Source organism: Chiloscyllium plagiosum, chromosome 21, assembly GCF_004010195.1.
Source record: "Chiloscyllium plagiosum isolate BGI_BamShark_2017 chromosome 21, ASM401019v2, whole genome shotgun sequence".
Lineage (NCBI taxonomy): Eukaryota > Metazoa > Chordata > Chondrichthyes > Orectolobiformes > Hemiscylliidae > Chiloscyllium > Chiloscyllium plagiosum.
Window position 1 is genome coordinate 19,516,503 of NC_057730.1, and position 18,127 is coordinate 19,534,629.

The window sequence follows — 18,127 nt, forward strand, 5'->3', positions numbered from 1 at the left end:
GTCAGGTTTGTGGATTTTGGGCAGGAGGTAGAAACGGGCGGTGCGGGATTGTGGGACTATGAGGTTGGAGGCGGTGGATGGGAGGTCCCCTGAGGTGATGAGGTTACGGATGGTCTGGGAGATGATGGTTTGGTGGTGGGAGGTGGGGTCATGGTCAAGGGGGCAGTATGAGGAGGTCGGTGGGGGCGGAAGTGACATCATGGTTTGCGGTGGCGGTTGCTGCCGTGGGCGCTGCAGCGGCCACGTGGTTAATGGCGCCCGAGTGATTTCGGAGGCCGCCTGCACCTCCCACGCCAGTACCTGGATCTGACTGGATGAGGACTCGATCACCGCAGTTCGATCCTCCATCCACTCCCTGAGGGCCTGGAGCTCCTGTTCATGCTTCTGCAGCATGGATGCGATGGGTTGGATCTGGGTATGGTTCTCCTCACGGACCTCCTCAATCGCAGCTCTAACCTTCGAGGTAAGTCTCGCCATCACCGCCGCCAATTCCTATGAGTCTGTCAGGTCCCCCAGGGGTTCTGGAGAGGCTGCTGCTGTGACCTCTGGTGTGCCCCGTGCTGCAGAGGGGTGTCCTACTTGCTGCTGTTTGCTTGCTCCTTTTCCTTTTGGCATCCTTCCCACTCCCAAATATTAACAAGTATATGTTCTGTAAAGTTTTAAACTAATAATTCCTCCACATAATTTGGCCAGGGATGGTAAAAAAAAACACCAGTATGCTGTGGCTGTTAGGCAGAGCCGTCCATGGCAGTTCTACAGAATCGCTGCCATCTTAACGAGTCATCATTGGATTTTGATCTCTGCAAGTATGAGGTTCCCCATTTGGATTGAGACAGGATAGATCAGGGTATTTTTAGAAGGTACAAAAGTTAAATACAGTGGATGTTTAACAACTAATGGGGGTTCAGGTCCAAAGCTTTTTAAAATGCCAAGATTGCCGCCATCTTGGATCCCCCCCCATATGGGAATTTTTAAGGTCAGAATTTATAGTTACAATGATACAAATTATTAATTCAACTTGTCCACTTTTTGCCATTGGCTAAGAACAGTTTGATCACAATTAGTAATTATTTTCGTTAATGAAAAAAAACTTGTGTGTTTATTCATTTAAACTAAATAAGACAGCCAGCCAGGTAGAATTGGACAATTTGGTGACTTAATCAAATTTTCACATTTGTGCAAATTCCAGGAACAGTAGGTCTTGATTTCCAGTCCATTATCTACTCCAGTGAGTTATGACACCTGATAATCTGACTAACCTTGTAGTTTCTCCACCAACTAGGAACAGGAGGAAGCCATTCATCCTGTATTCTGTCTATTAACTGAACAACAGCTCAATCTACCTGTCTTAAATCTGTAACCCTTACAAAATCTCAGTTGACTGCCAGTCTGAAGCAGCTTTTCTGAGGAAGCAGGAAGAGTTCCAGATTTTCACAAGTTTAATGCCTTTAATAAAACATTCCATCACCCCAAATTGTATTCCACAGTTTTTTATTCCAACTGTAAATAGCTAACAGTTAACAAGTTGTCCTGAGAATACACAATTAAACATTGAAATTTGAACGGGGGATTACGATTTTAAGAGATGTGCATACCTTAAAATCATAAGAAGAGCCTCTCAGTTGTTCAGGGGAAGCATACAGACAAGTCCCCACTCCTGAAGTGTGCTTTAAATCTGGAAGTTAATAGAAAGTAGGAAAAGTCAAAAATGCCCTCAACATAAGAGTACAAGAAAAAAAACTCAGTACAATATGGCTCAATTTATTATTGTCCTCATCATATAACTTTGCTGGATAAGTTTCCATCCACATCCATTCCCTTACTACTTTCCCTGATAAGGCTTAATTGTCAGATAGTTGCATTCCAAATTAACTTGTAGAGTTATTTTATTGCATCCAGCTGAACAGTAGTGAGGAAATTGAGATTGTGAAACAAGAAGATATAATTCCAAATTAGATGTTTTTCCTTTTATTAGTTGAATTATTTTTTTTCTTCCTTCAGCCATAACAATTCTGACCTGAGTAGGTCACACTGCAGAGATTTCAGCACAAACGTTGTCATTTCAATCCTGTTCAAACAGAATGCTGCACTGTCAGAGTACTACACTCAGGAGTGATTTTAGATGAGGCAGATCTACAAATTAGGCACTTCTGACTAGATCCCAACAACTTTTAGAATAGTAAAGAGGTCTAGACAGCACACCCTCAAAAGGTGCTGGAAGTTGATTCAATAGTAACTTTCAAAGGGAGATTAGGCATTTATTTTAAAGAGAAATAGTGGGACAGATTGGAGAGTTCTCAAAGAGCTGGTGCAGAATAATGGGCTGAAAAATTGAAAGATTTGATGATTTTGTAAGATTCAGTTATCCTACTGGTGTCCTGGCCAGTATTCCGCTCTCAATTATTACAACCAAAAACAAATTCTATGGTGAATCGTTCACTTGCTCTTTGTGGAGCATTATTCTCTGCAGATTATTTGCTCTGTTTACCTACAGGACAACAGTAATATCACTTCAGAAAGATTACTCATTAGTTGTGGGTGTGATAAGACACTGCATAAAAACAAATTTTCTCAAGGTTTTGAACAAAGGAAAATAAAAAGACACCCTATAGGCACAGTACTGTGGAAGTGCTTCACATTCAGCACTGCTGTCTTTTGGGTTACACATTAAAATCCTTCAGTCCCCTTAGGTGGACCATGGCTTTATTCAAACAAGAACTGGGTAGTTCTGCCTGGTGTGCTGGCCGATGTCTATCTCTCAACCAATATTACAAAAGCAAAATATCAGGGTCATTATCACATTAGTGTTTGAGACAATTTGTTTTGAGTTGGTTCTGTATTTCCCATGTTATAATAATGACTATATTTCAAAAATACTTCAATGGCTGAAAACTGTTTCGGAACATCCTGAGTGAAAGGTGCCATATAAATGGAAATCTGTTTTTTAAAATTAGGACAAATCATGAAACTTCAAACCAAATATTGAACATTCACAACCAAAACTTTGTATGACTAAGCTTTGCCAGCAGTCACACAATGTTTTAAAGTGCTATAAAAATTCATGTAAGAGGAAGGGGAGAGACTTCACTGAAGTAGATGCGTCTGTGACCTCCAATACTCACCAGCTAGTTTGGTTGCTGCCGGAGACTGATCGGAAGCCTTGGTAATGATGTCACTGCAGGCCAAGCCGAAATCCCCAATCCGAACATGGTAGTCAGGCCCATGGAGAAAAATATTCCTTGGCTTTAAGAGAACATAGTGTGAGGATAGTTTAATTATGCCATGTCTTAATCATGAACTAAGAAGACCGCATAGCATGTAGCATGATATTGTCGAACTTTACAGCACAGGTAGAAGGTGGAGAGGATTTGCTAACTCTGAAGGAACTATTGGGATGACTTCCTCTGTGCTTTAAGAGTCTATTAAAAACTATTGTAACTAGCAGATCAGATGTTAGAAAGTGATCAAAATATACCAAACTATTTATTTGAAAAGCTCTTTTCCTGTTAGATGTCAGAATAATTAATGTCACTGAGTTGGTGGAGAGATGGCTGATATTTCTTATTTTTTTATTCACATGTGGGATGAGGGCATCACTAGCTGGGCCAGCATTTATTGCCCATCCCTAGTTGTCCTTGAGAAGGTGATGCTGACCTGCCTTCTTGCACTGCCGCAGACCACATGCTCTAGGTAGAATCAATGCCTTGACAATTCAGCCTACTTTGTTACTTGATGCAATCAGTTAAGTGGCAGTGGGTTAATCTGATTTTTCACCAAAAAAAAACAACTCAAGAATGTAACGTTACAATCCAAATTCCAAACAGAATGTAAAGATTGTGGCGTCACAATCAGTTACCATTGCAACCCCACACAAATCAAAATTTTGTGGTTCCAACTGCTCCCTCCTAACAGGAAACATCTTACCACACATCAAAAGAAGTGCATGACTCGCAATCTGACCATATGTAAATTATAACAAGCAATTTTCCCACAAATCAGTTCCTTGAAGAATGAGAGAGTAGGGAATGTTCTGATCCTGAAGTCACTTTGTTTAAAATCCTCTAAAATATGTGTGAATGCCGGGCCGAGTTTAATGATCTCCATGCCAAGCTTCATGATGCCATTATGAAAGGAGACCAAGAGAATATCAAAAGATTGCTGAAGGTCAATCCAATCAATGATCCCATTACTATCTGGAAAAACTGTACCTTATTCCCCACACTTCCAGCTCAGGTAAATTTAGTGATTCAATCAGACATTTCTTTACTTCAAGTGTACCAGAGGTTTTACATGAAATCTATAGTGGTTGACCATAAAATGACCTGACTGTTCTATTTAGTGTTCCTCATTATTTGAATTTGCATTCCATGCATACCTGGCAATAAAAATCCTTGGAATGTAGGATGAAACGTGGGACCCTCCCACATTTCACATAAAAACATTGTCGGGAAAAACAAGTCTGCACTTGATAACAATAGAGGAGGAGCAATCATAATATCATCCACCAATACACCATAGGAGGACATCTGGCCCATCAAGCTTGTGTCAGTACTTTCAGAAGAACAATCCTGTTAGTCCCATGCTCTATTCTTTCTCGGTACTTATTTTCTCCTTCAACTATTAATCCAATTCCCTTTAGAGAGCTCTTATTGAATGTTCACACCACCATACCAGGAAGTCCAATCCAAATCCGAACCCCTCATTCCATAAAAATAATTTTATCATATTACAATGATTCTTTTGCCAATCACTTTAGAAGTAAAGTGTAGAGTTTTCAGGATGGTACCTGGATGTCAACATTAAAGTATCAGGAAAAGTTGTACTCTCTGGAATTTATTAGACAAAGGAGGAATTGTCAAAAGTTTCAAGATATTTAGGGGAACAGTTAGGGAGAAAGAAACTACTTCTTCTACTGTATCTAGAACTAAGGGGTTATGATCTAAAAATTAGAATCAGATATTTCAAAAGCGAAATTAGGAAAAATCTCTACACACAAAGCAACAGAAGTTGGTTACTTTCTTCTGCAAACAGCAATGGATGTTAGATTCACTGTAAATTTAACATTGACATAGATATTTTTTCTCTTATTCAAAAGTATTGAGGATATAAGACAGGTATATGGATTTAGGTCATAGATCACACTGAATGGCAAAACAGATTTGAGGGGCTAAATGGCCTAATCCTGTTTCAAAAAACTTACCAATGTTTAATTACTTCCTTTTGAAGTGACCAAGCTGAGGCCTTGAGCTCAAAAATACAGTCAAGGACAAGAGGTGACTGGGCAACCTTAAATCTCAATCCTATTATACAATTCTCCTGGTGACAGAGATGACTTTGGTTGATGGTGCATTATCAGTCACAAGATGCTAAGATTTTTGCGATATGCTTAACAATCTTTAAATATCCTGAACAATAACATCTTCACAAAGTCTCTGAACTGCTTTTGGTATCTTGGTGATGATGTCCACAATGTAAAGTTGTTGCCCTCAGGATATATCTTATTTAACTTATATGAAAGATGTTCAGTCCCAGTTTGATGCACCAAACGGTCAAAAATCCAGGATGCCACCACAACTTTTCCATTGATTTGCTAACCCCAGAGAATTAAGGTCAGCTCTTTAGTTCCTTTCAAATACACAAATTACTTAATGAGGAGACCTGCAGGTGTGGCTCAAACTGAAACAGTTCCTCTAAAAAGGCGAATACAGCATTGTCAGAGTACTTTGCCTACTCCAAAGAGTAAAGCTATGAAGTTTCACACTTTATATGTGATAAAAGGGAAAGGGAAGAGAATTATACAGAAATAGTCAACCAAAGTTCCTACTTTTGCTCATGCCCCCTGCTGGTAAGTTCACATATACAGATAGGATGGAATCAAATTCCAGAGGTAAAAACAATAACTGCAGATGCTGGAAACCAGATTCCATCCTGCTTTCACTTTCACAGATATACAGCTAGTTGATGGGACTATTATGGTCTGAATCTCATTACAGGATTGACCTCGCACAAGAATTCATTCTCCAGCATGAGTCTAAGATTTCAAGGCAAAAGATGTTGCAAAAATTGATATATTAGGCATTATATGTTCTGTGTAACATCGAATAAAATAATTGATTTCAAGGAAATGGAATTATTTTAATATAAATTCTGAGAAATATGTTTCAAAACAGATAAGACCTGTAATATATTTTTATCACCCTAAGGAGTTAGCTATCCTTCCAATCCACTTGGCTGCAACATACAGAAAGGCAAAGAGTTTACAATGCTTACTTCAATTAAAGGCTGATGTAGAAAAGAGGTAAGTGATGCAGGTTAAATGTTTCTATTGGTTCTGATAGTTCTCAAGTGGTTTGTGAGAGCTCTTGGCCTGGGAGGAACAGAATTGATGTATACCGAATCTGAACCACGACTGTACCATGATAGTAAAACAAGGAATATGCATTTACACAGGACCTTTGATCACCTCTCAGGGAAGCCTGAAGTGCTTTACAGCCAATTATAGTTTTGTTTCAAATAAGAGTACAGACCTGTTGCAATATACAAACCGTAGCAGTCAATTTGAATCTAGACTGAGTGTGGCATCAATTAATCCTAGCAAACTTTAAAGTCAGTGGGAATCGGCGGGGGGAGGAAGAGAAGGAGAATCTCTGCTGTTTGGAATCATACCTAGTCTAAAGGATGATGTTTGTGTCTGTTAGATCAATCATCTCAGCTCCAGGAAGTCACTGAAAGCATTCATCAGGGTAGTTTCCCAGCCTCAAACATCTTCTTAATGAATTATCCTCCTACTGACACAAATATTCACTGATGATTGTCTCATGTTAGCACTAATCCATGTCCATATGCAGGAACACCTGGACAATGTCCAGACTTGGGTTGAAAAATGACAAGTAACATTCACATCATGCAAACGATATCTCCAAAATAAGAGAAACTAACCATTGCTCCTTAACATTCAATGGTATTACTGTCTCCAAATCCTGAACCATCAATATCATGGGGTTTAGCATAAGTGGAACTGAACCAGCCATACAAATACTGTGGCTACAAGAGCAGGTCAGAGGCTGGAATGCTTACAGCGAGTAACACACATACTGACAGCATTTCCTCCAAGCTGCATGGCTGTACAAGCACTCCAACATTCTGCGTACAGGGAATCGCTGTTCCAATGTGGATCGCAACATTGACTTTTGATTCTGGAAGTTGCTACCACACACTGACCTCAGAGGCCCATGTAGCTGGAAAGAAAATTAGTAGGAAAATTAAGTGGGAATGCTCCTGACTTCTCAAGGTCTCTCCACCAAAACACACAAGTCAGGAGTGTGATTGAATATTTCCCACTTGCCCAGATTAGTATATCTCCAAATTCCCTCAATAAGCTTGTTATCATCCAGGACAAAGCACAAAATCCAAAAACATTCGCTTTCCTCCACCAACGCAGTGTGTACCAACTACAAGATACACTGTAGAAGTTCACCAAGGTTTCTTAGCCAGTATCTTCCAAACCCACAATCGCTACCAACTAGAAAGACCAGGGCAGCAGATAGATGGGAACGTCACTTACCTGCAAGTTCCCCTCCAAGTCACCCACCATCCTGTCTTGGAAATAGTTCACCAATCTTTTCCTGTCACTGGGTCAAAATGAATTGCAGGATGGTGGGTGTACCTATAACAAACGGACTGCAGTGGTTCAGGAAACAGCTCACTAGTTCACAGGTCAGCGCAACATCGAGGGCCGAAGGGCCTGTTCTGCACTGTATTGTTCTATGTTCTATCACCTTCTCAAAAGCAATAAATCCTGGCCTTGAATGAAGCATACCAAAGTCAATTCCCACAAACAGCAATAACCAGATTATCAATATTTTCTTTTTAGTGATGTCTGAATCACAGGTACTAGGCAGAACTCCAAAATAGACCCTTAGAGGATCTCTTTGGTCCACCTAAGCGGGTAGAAGAGGTCTCAATGAGCCATCCAAAAGATGACACCTCTGACTGTGGCACACCCTGATGCAGTAGAGCATCAACCAAGCTGCTGTGCTCATATTTTTGCTTGGGATTAACCTTAACCCAACCATTCATAGAAATTGTGAAACTAAACAGCTGAGAAAGAGCTAACGAACCTAATCCTACCTTCCAGCCCTTGGCCTTGTCACCTTGCAGCTTCTTACACTTCAAGTACATCTCCAATGCCTTTCAAATCTGATGAGAGATCCTGTCTCTACAGTACCATCCTTTTAGACCTTCACCTAAAATACAAGAGTGCTACCCCTCACTGACATCAAATTACTGTTGCAAGTTATTATCCAGAATTAGACATTTTTACCACCTCCTCAACCTCTTAAACTGAACAAAACCAGAGTGACAAATCATACTACAGGCACAAAATGTATGGGATTCCTTGAGAGATATGACAAATCATTTGCCTATTCAAAAAGAAAAATATTCCAGAGTAGGATTGGTTTTATATGAAGGATTAATTAAACTGAGGCCCTGACTGCCCTCTCAAGTGGATCCTATGGCTGTGACTTCAACTAAGTAAGAGAGTTCTCTCTCTTAGGCCTAATATTTATTCCTCAATCAATAATTCCCAAGAATAAATGATCTGATCACTATCATGTTATTGTTGGTGGGAGTTGCTGCTATATTTCCAGTGTTCCAACAGGGACTAAAATTCAAAAATGCTCAGTTGGCTACCATGTGCTTTGTGACATGCTGCAGTGTGAGAAGCATTTTACAGTAATATTAATCTCCTCTTGTAGAAATTCTCATGGGTTTCTCTTCTCTTTCTTTGCCCTAGGGATGCCTTGGGCCGAACAGCATTGCATCTGATCATTGTCCACTGGCCCAACATAATCCAAGACTGGATTGTACCAAAGACCAAGTTTGAGAAAGCTATGGCGGGCATGCAGAGCCGGGCTGAGCAGTGCCTGCAGCTGCTATGCCAACACGGGGCACAGATCAACGTGGCCACCCAAACCAGGAGTCAGGACACAGCAATGCATCTGGCTGTGCGCCACGGAGCCTGGCGGGCAGTGCCCATCCTGGCACGGTATGGTGCCAACCTAGAGACAGCTAACCATCATGGCATGACCCCAATGCACATGGCCAGCGGGCTGCTGGACCAGCGCATGGTGGAGGAGCTGCTGGGCCGGGGGGCACGAGTGAACAGCGAGGTGGTGGGCAGTGGCAGCACTCCCCTTCAGTTGGCCGTCTGCGCCGCCTCAGGCAAAGGGGCGCAGCAGCTCGGGGCTGGCCTGGATTGCGTGCGGGTCCTTCTGGCAGCAGGTGCCAGCGTGGACACCCAAGATCAGCAGGGGAGGGCAGCAGTGCATGAGGCATGTTTTGGGGGACGACAGGAGCTCATCGACCTGTTGCTGGAGCATGACGCTGACCTGGGCCTGCGCACCAAGCTAGGTGAGTCACCTCTCTCCCTCTTCCTGGAACGCAGGCCCAACCTCCGGTGCAGCCATCTGCTGGCAAAACTGCTCAGCCTCTCCTGTCCTCTGCGGATTGCCAGCAGGCAGGGGGGCCAACTGCCCAGCGGACTGCTGTGCCCAGAATTCCGCCAGCACCGGGAGTTCCTATTGACCCTGAGCCAGGAGCCACCATCTCTTCAGGATCTCTGCCGGGTGGCAGTCAGGAAGGTCTACGGCCACCGGCAGAGGCAGCATCTCAAAGAGATCTTGCCCACCTCAGTGTGGCAGTTTGTGTATGGTTACAGGGACTATGCCAGGAGGTTGGCAGAGATAGAAGTCAAGCCAATAGAACAGCTCAACTGTGGGGAATCAAGGGAATCTGGCCAACAGCCTGCTCCACATGCACTGAGTGGACACTGATGTTACCAACATTCTTTAATTTATATTTTCATGTACCTGATAGGAATTGGTGCTGGAGCCTTAGCATCATTTAATGTCACTCAGCGACAGATGATAACTCTCACAATGGAACAGTCAGAATAAAATAAAGCAGTTTTGATAAGATTTCTCCATTTATGAAGTGTTTACAGCATAGAGCAGATCATTCAACCCACCTGCTAGATCAGTTTTTCCGCTCCACAAGAGCCTCCTCCCATCTCTTTCCATCTCAGCCTTTCAGCATATCCTATTTTCTTTTCAGCTTCATATGTTTATTCAGCTTCTAGTTAAATATTCACCTCAAATTATTCGCCTCAATCACAGTTTGTGGTAGCAAGCTTCACATTCTCTCCTCTCTCAATAAAAACATCTCTCGATTGTGTGTATTAGTAATGATCTCATGTTTGTGGCCCTTAGTACTGTACACCACCCTGCCCCTGCACCCCCCCCCCAGAAGAAGAAGCACCCCTTCACATCTTCCCTTCAAATTCTTTCATAATCTTAAATTCTATTGGGTGACCTTCTAGGACAACAACTCCAGCCTATTTAATCTTTACAGATACGTATGACCTCTCAATTATGGTTTCAGTTTTAGCAATCCAAATTTCTCCAGTGTCTCTGTATTTTTTCTATATTATGAATGATTACTTACAGTACTGAAGACAGCGAGTGGTCTTCTATACATGAAGCAAAACTTTTCTGCTTTTCAATTCTCTCTCTCTCTACCCATTTCATTTTATGGTCTTGTTAACTTCTTGTCCTCAGTTCATAACAAAGATGTCATTTGTAAATTTTAAAATTTTACGTTTGATTCCACAGTGCAAATCATTTACATAAATGGTGAATAACAGTGTACCCAGCATCAATCCTTACGAACATCACTCCACACATTTTAGCAGTTTGAGGAACTACCTTTCACCCCTACTCTATTTCTTATTTTGTAGTTTGCTACTTTTGCCATTTCCACATACTCTGACTTGGCTCACAACTCTACTTTGTGGAACCTTATCAAAGATAGATACATGTAAGTTATTTGATATGCCAATCTCCTTATTTAATGGGATTTTGTAGTTTTGCTCTCATGAAACAAATTCGGATCTGACACAGATGATATTGATATGCCTTTTGTTCACATTTTGTATTTGATGAAGAGTTCAAGATATTGTGAACCAAATCTGAATATTTTCCCAAACATGCCACTGTTCAAGTGAAACACACTGTTCATATTTTAAAAAAATAAAACTTCTTTTATCTAACTGTGTTTCTTAATTCCATGATAAAGAGAGAGGTACTGTGGACTGTTCTAGAAACAAAACTGAGGAACAAAACATTCACACTATTACGTGAGATTTCTAACTGCGTAATTACAGTATTTGTGTGAAATTTCAGACAGTCACCTCTCTCATCTAGTTAGACTGCAAGAGCTCAAATGTTCTCCTTAGAGCGAGGAGGACACGGGGACAGATTTGATAAGAGATGTTCAAAATTATGAGGGAGTTTTGAAACAATAAACAAACTTTTTTCCATTGGTAAAAGGTTCTATTAGCAGAAGTTACAGATTTGGGATAATGACAAAAGAACCGGGGAAATTGAACAGTAAACTTTTCAAATGGTTATGATCTGCAATGAAAGAGTGGTGGAAGCAGATTCAATAGCAATCTTCAAAAGTCACTTGTTTAATACTTGAAAAGGAAAGATCTGCAGGACTTTTAAGAATGGAACTAATCAAGAGGATTGTTCTTTAAAGTGTCAGCATTGTAAGATGAGCGAAATGGCTTCCTTCAATGCTTGCATGAGCAATACCATACATACTCACCTTCAGGTCTCGATGCATGACACCCCTGGAGTGGATGAATTGGACTCCCTCAAGCAGCTGCCAGAATATGTGAATAGTGCATTCAGGATCCACAAGGTCAAATGGACCTGAGTTATATCAAAAAGATAAAAAGTAAGATTTTACCATTTCTTTTAACTTCTTTGAAATTAAATTTTATTTAATATGAAATATTAGGGATAGAACCAAGCAAATTAATACATGTCAAAGAATTAAACAACTCACCTGTAAGTGATAGGCCCTCTGTTGATTTCCTATTCCTGTCCAAAATCCAATCTTGAAGGGACCTCTCACACAACTGCATTTGTATATGCAGCATGAGGTGGAATTGGATCTAAGAATTAAGAGAATCAGACTTGGAATTTTTATGACACCCCAAAGTGTTTGTCAGTCAACTAATTAATTTTTGAAACATAAACAGAAATTACTGGAGAAACTCAGCAGGTCTGGCAGCATCCGTGGGAAGATAGCAGAGTTAACGTTTTGAGTCCAGTGACTCTTCATCAGAACGGTTTGTAAAAAGTAACTTTTGAAGTGGAATCATGATGGAAAGTTAATAAACATTGCAGCCAATTTACACACAGCAAGCTCCCACAAATATCAAGGTGATAATGATTAGGCAATCTGCTTTTATGATGTTGAATAAACATCGAACAGGTCCCTGAGGAGAGGTTTTCCTGCTTTTCAAAACAGTGCCATGGGATCATTCATAATTATCAAGAGGGAAGACTCAACATCTCATAATATTTAGTTTAATGTCTCATCTGAGAAACAGTACTTCCAACACTGCTTAATATTTCACTGGGAGTATCAGCCTATAGTTCCATCCTCAATTCACATTGTAGATGCAAGTTCAACTACAAACATGTTTTCCACCAAATATAAGGACAAGAGGAGTGACATTCAAATCGACGTAATTTTAACTAATCTGTTGCTGATTGTAGTTTTAATGGTTACACAAATAGACATCACACAAGTGTAACAGTGCAGAAGGAGGCCACTCAGCCCAGTGTGTCCATACTCACATCCCTTACATCTTTTGCAAATTACTTTAAATCTGCAACCTCCAGTTCTTAATTCTTTATCAAGACTTTCAATATTACAATCGGATTAGCCTGAACAATTGTAAGCAATTACAATAGACCATTCAGCACAAATGATCAGTTCTGAAGGAGAGTCATATTGGACTCAGAACATCAACTCTGCTTCTCCTTTCACAGACGCTGCCAGACTCACTGAGTTTCTCCAGAACCTTCTGTTCCTATTTCAGAGCTCCAGCTTCTACAGTACTACGCTTTTAATTAGTCTGCATGTTAGGACAGTCCTTATGCTTTACCTAACCTGAACATTTTTGATGGGACGGTGTAAAAGGAATTTTACTCTGCATCTATCTGTGCTGCAATTGACCTGCTCATTCTGATTCCTATACTATAGGGAAAACTTTCTTATTTCCAGCACTAGCAATCCCTTATGTTAAATTTCAGCAAAGTCATTCTTGAGCATCTGAATAGAAAAGCATGCAGGAAATCTTCCCAATGAATGCTTCTTCCTCACCTTGGACTCGTGGTGCATATCTGTGAATGATGAGCCATCCTCCAGACTGGAGTTAATGTTAGCATGGGAAGATGATCCTGAAATCTCCTCTAAGACACCAGTTACTTTTTCCTTTGCCCTCTCAATGTCTTCTGCCTCAGTTGCCACTGCTTCAACCAACGGGTTCAAGTTGCTCTTTACAATATGAGACTTTTGCGTCTCAAAGCTTGGACATTTTGAAGGAAGGAGTGAAGAGTGCACCTGGATATCTTTCATTCTCGGGAGTGAGGCTGGTGGCTGACATATACCAGCATTTGCACATCTTGCTGCACAGTCTCCATCATAGAAGAAAATGTGATTGTCATTTCCCCATGAGGTGTTTGTGCACATCTCCCCCTCAACCAGCTTGCTCCTTGACAAAGTCCCTCCCTCTCTTACAACAGAATTGGTTTCTGCAAATATGATACTCGAAGAACTGGTTTCTATGTTCTGGGTGGAAGAGTCTCTGTAACAACACAATTTTGAAATCTTAGTTAAGTTATCAAATTAGCAAACTAATCTTAACAACAGGAGAAAAACATATAAAAATACTCCCTAATGCAATGAAATATATTGGGCTATAAATCCCCTTGACTGAAACTTTGGGTTGTCATTTCCCCCACCCAAAGTGTTTTCTTACCTTTCATATTTCCTTTGTTATCAGAGTAATTATATTTTAGACTATTTCATTGGTTAGTTTGGACGTTCTGCAACATTATCAGCTTTATGTTTGGCATACAGCACTGCCTTCTCCAAGTCAGAGGTTTGTGGGTTCAAGATTCACTTCAGAGACTTGAGCACAAGATCTAGGTTGACAGTCCAGTGTAACATTTAAGGAGTACTTCATTATCAGAGGTGCTGGCTTACAGACGAGACATTAAATCAAGGCAAACCCTGCCTTGCCCTCCCAAGTGGACATGTAAAAATTCCTTGGCACTTTAAAATCATGAAGGATATAGATAAGGTTAATGGTAGGTGTCTTTTCCCTCAGGTGAGGGATGTCAAGACTAGGGGGCATACTTTTGTGGTGAGAGGAGAGAAATTCTTAAAAGTTATGAGGGGCAAATTTCTTTTACACGGGTGGTTCATATATGGAATGAACTTCCCGAGGAAGTGGTGGATGTGAGTACAATTACAACACTTAAAAGACATTTGGATAAATACATGAATAAGAAATGTTTGGAGGGATATCGGCCAGGAACAGGTAGGTGAGACTAGTTTAGTTTGAGATTTTGTTCAGCATGCACTAGTTGAACCGAAGGGCCTATTTTTAAGCTGTATGACTCTGATCTATTCAAGGAAAAGCAGGTGACTCCACCGTAATGTTGTGCTCAGTAATTATCTCTCATCCAACATTATCAAAACAGAGTATCTGGGCATTACCACGTTGCTGGGTGTGGAAGCTTGCTGTGTGCAGATCAGCTGCTGAATTCTCTATAATATTTCAAAAGTATTTTATTAGATGTAAGTTGCTTTGGAAGTTTGAGGTTGTGAAAGGTGCTATAACTGCAGGTTTTTCTCATGTTGACACAGATTAACATTAAGGTTTGGTTCTGCAAATACCAGCAGCCCTCCTATAATCTTTATTTACATTTTGAATTTGAGTGCTCAACCTGGGCTGCCATACACAGTGCAGAAACAAGGGAGTACTGCATTGACAAAGGTGCTGTCTTTCATTAGAGATATTAAATTATCAAAAAAGATGAATGAGCAAAATCTTAAAGTATTAATCTAGAGATGAGCAAGGAATTTCCAAATGTTCTTGGCCAATATTCCTCCTTCAATCAACTCCAACGTAAGGAGTTTACACGGTCATTCACTACGACATGCAGATTTAATTTTTGTTTGCCTGCAAAGGAGAAATTATAGTTCAATAGGTGTAATGAGTTTTGGTGTAATGAGTTTTGGAATATCCTGAGGCTACTATAAGGTGCAATATAAATGTGAGATATTTTTAACACTTAACACTTTTAAGCGTTTTTAACACTTCTTTGATATTCATCTTAGAAATCAGAAGTTAGTGTTTGCATTTCTATAGCATCTTACCCGACAATCAAATCTTTAAAGCACTTCAAAAAATAAGTATTTATTTTTAAAATAGCTAACACAGAAGCCATTTGATCCAACAAACAGCAATATTAGATTAGATTTCCTACAGTATGGAAACAGGCCCTTCAGCCCAACAAGTCCACACCGACCCTCCGAAGAGCAACCCACCCAGACCTATTCCCCTACATTTACCCCTGACTAATGTACCTAACAATGTGGGCAATTTAGCATGACCAATTCACCTGACCTGCATAGGTTTGTACTGTGGGAGGAAACCCACGCAGACACGGAGGGAATGTGCAAACTCCATACAGACAGTCACCCAAGGTGGGAATTGAACCTGGGTCCCCGGTGCTGAGAGGCAGCGGTGCTAACCACTGAGCCACAGTGCCGATCAGACAATAATTTTTTTAGTGATATTATTTGAATGTTAAATGCTGGTCAGGGCATCAAAGGGAACTCCTGCATTCTTATTCAAAATAGCGCCACAGGATCTTTTATAGCAATATGAGATACCAAACAGTGCCTCAGTTTAAGTTTTCATTCAAAAGGAATTGTAGCCAAATCTGATTCTGTTCTCAAAACCATCTACCCATCTGCAAGAACTGACCACGTACAGAAATTGTGGTTAATTTTCTACCACCACCCAGTCACTAGATAGGATACTGCTCATAAGACACAATTTCAAAATTTGCAAGAATATAAAACCGGAAGCGTTGTGGACCATGAGGTATTGGTAGAATGGGCCAACAAGTGGCAGATGACATTTAATGCGGGGAAGTGTGAAGGGATTCATTTTTGTTGGAATACTGCAGAGACAATATAAAATAAAGTGTGCATTCTAAGTGGGGTGCAGAAGCAAAGGACCCAGGTTCATAAATCTTTGAAGATGCAAGACAAGTTGAAAACACAGTTAATAAAGTATACACCATCCAGAGCACACAGACTGCAAAACCAAAAAGGCTGTGTTAAACTTTTTTAAAACACTGGTCCAGTCTCAAGTATTGCATCCAATCTTGGGCACACTTTAGAAAGTGACAACACTATAGAACGTGCAGAAAACAATTACAGGAATGGTTTCAGGTAAGAGGATTGTTCAATTAGGTAGAAAGATTAGACAAGTTGGGACTTTCCTCCTTGGAGAACAGAAGGCCAAGAAGAGATTTTATGGAAGCATTGAAAGTCATGAGGTATCTGGAGAGAATAGATAGGGAGAAATTTTGTCCATTAGTGGGTGGATTGAGAACCAGAGGGCAAAAATTTAAGATAACTGGCAAAAGAAGCAATGGCAACATGAAGAAAAACCTCTTGACACAGCAAGGTCTTTGGATCTTGACTGTGTTGCCTGACAGTATAGTAGAGGCTTAGCCAACTGACACTTCCAAAAAGGGAATTGGATTATTATCTAAAAAGGAAAAATTTACATGGCTAAAGGGGAAAGGCAAGGAAGTAGAACAACATGAGCTGTTCTCTCACAGAATCAAGACAACACAGATACAGCCAAAAGGCCCCCTTCTGTGACCATTGTATAATTCATTCTGTTTTATTAATCATATAATTGCAAAGGAAGCCTCAATTACTCGCACACCTCCACTCTTTCTGAAGGCCTGCATTTTTAACTTTTTCTTCTTTTTCAAGTGGTTTAACATATTTTCATTTGAAAATTATGACTTGCCTTTTAGACAGCACATTCCAGATCATAAACAAACTGATAAATAAAGATAAACTCACCTTCAAACTAATTTATTTTTCTAATTATCAACAATTTGTCTTTTTTCATTACCTATCACCTCCCCTGGCAGTGAAAACAGAGTAAATAAGCAGAAACAATCAAAAGCTCCTCACAATTGTGAAGATCTCCATTCAACCTCCCTCAACTTTTTCTGCTCTACAGAGAACAATCCTGGTTTCTCCATGTAGTTTTTTTCTTTCCAACTTTTGGTATTTTTACAACTAATTTAAGAAAATAAACGTACCTGCAATCTTCTTGACCAGAGGGACTTTTTAATGTACAGAAAGTGCTGTAAGGTATTTGATTAGCTAAATGATATAAAGAAAGGAAAATGTATCGGTTAAGATGTGTCTCTGGAAGAAGGCACACTTTTATACTCATATTGGTTTTTGTAGAGATGCAGTTTAACTATACTTTTCAGAGGTGGTGGCTGTATATGCTCCATCCAAGCAGTATGATAGCCGACAATGTGTAGATGCTGTAGGCCAGCCAAAACTTTAACCTCTCTCAGCACCTAAAAATGAAAAAAAATTCAGCAAAGCCTAGAATTCTCACAATCGATTGACTAAGAACTAACTGAATTGTAGAAAGTCTGAGGGGATTGAACAGATTGTATCCCTATGACCAAGCCCTCACAATATCAGTTTACAGATCCATAGACACAAGTAGTCAGTCTCATACCCATTGCAGGTTTACAATGAGGTTACCACTATGTTCCTTCACTGTCCTTAATAGAAGGTTGATAGCCATTTTGCATTTAGTATAACACTATAGATTCTTAGATTAGATTCTTAGATTCCCTACAGTGTGGAAATGGGCCCTTCAGCCCAACAAGTTCACACCGACCCTCCGAAGAGCAACCCATCCAGACGCATTCCCCTACATTTATCGCTGCATCTAATACTAGGGCAATTTAGCATGGTCAATTCACCTAATCTGCACATCCTTGGAATGTGGGAAGAAACCAGAGCACCCGGAGGAAACCCATGCAGACACGGGGAGAATGTGCAAACTTCACACAGACAGCTGCCCGAGGCTGGAAGCTATAGTGTGATCATGACTGAGGTCATCTCTTCCATTAACATA

General features: G+C 40.4%; 2 protein-coding genes across 2 annotated transcripts in view; one reads left to right on the forward strand and one right to left on the reverse strand.

Annotated features, from left to right (window-relative positions):
- The window catches only part of eif2ak1 (eukaryotic translation initiation factor 2-alpha kinase 1), a 37,622-nt gene that overhangs the window by 12,004 nt on the left and 7,491 nt on the right, over positions 1-18,127 (reverse strand). Inside the window, exons 7-13 of the mRNA XM_043711379.1 lie at positions 17,456-17,555; positions 17,286-17,349; positions 13,243-13,726; positions 11,914-12,022; positions 11,671-11,777; positions 3,123-3,243; positions 1,596-1,675 (exon numbers count right to left, since the gene is read on the reverse strand). Of these exons, the coding sequence (XP_043567314.1) occupies positions 1,596-1,675; positions 3,123-3,243; positions 11,671-11,777; positions 11,914-12,022; positions 13,243-13,726; positions 17,286-17,349; positions 17,456-17,555 (1,065 nt within the window). The remainder of the gene's footprint in view (positions 1-1,595; positions 1,676-3,122; positions 3,244-11,670; positions 11,778-11,913; positions 12,023-13,242; positions 13,727-17,285; positions 17,350-17,455; positions 17,556-18,127) is intronic.
- LOC122560597 (ankyrin repeat domain-containing protein 61-like) lies at positions 3,898-10,647 on the forward strand. Its single transcript, XM_043711391.1, has 3 exons — positions 3,898-4,233; positions 6,204-6,298; positions 8,798-10,647. Exons 1-3 carry the CDS (start codon positions 4,069-4,071, stop codon positions 9,834-9,836), a joined length of 1,299 nt encoding a protein of 432 aa, XP_043567326.1. The 5' UTR covers positions 3,898-4,068; the 3' UTR covers positions 9,837-10,647.

Bases quoted from the DNA above. Each gene is read 5' to 3' on its own strand.
- LOC122560597 (XM_043711391.1), top strand. From the start codon at position 4,069: ATGTGTGAATGCCGGGCCGAGTTTAATGATCTCCATGCCAAGCTTCAT. The intron at 4,234-6,203 runs GTAAATTTAGTG...TATCACCCTAAG, and splicing joins TCCCCACACTTCCAGCTCAG to GAGTTAGCTATCCTTCCAAT. The intron at 6,299-8,797 runs GTAAGTGATGCA...TCTTTGCCCTAG, and splicing joins AAGGCTGATGTAGAAAAGAG to GGATGCCTTGGGCCGAACAG.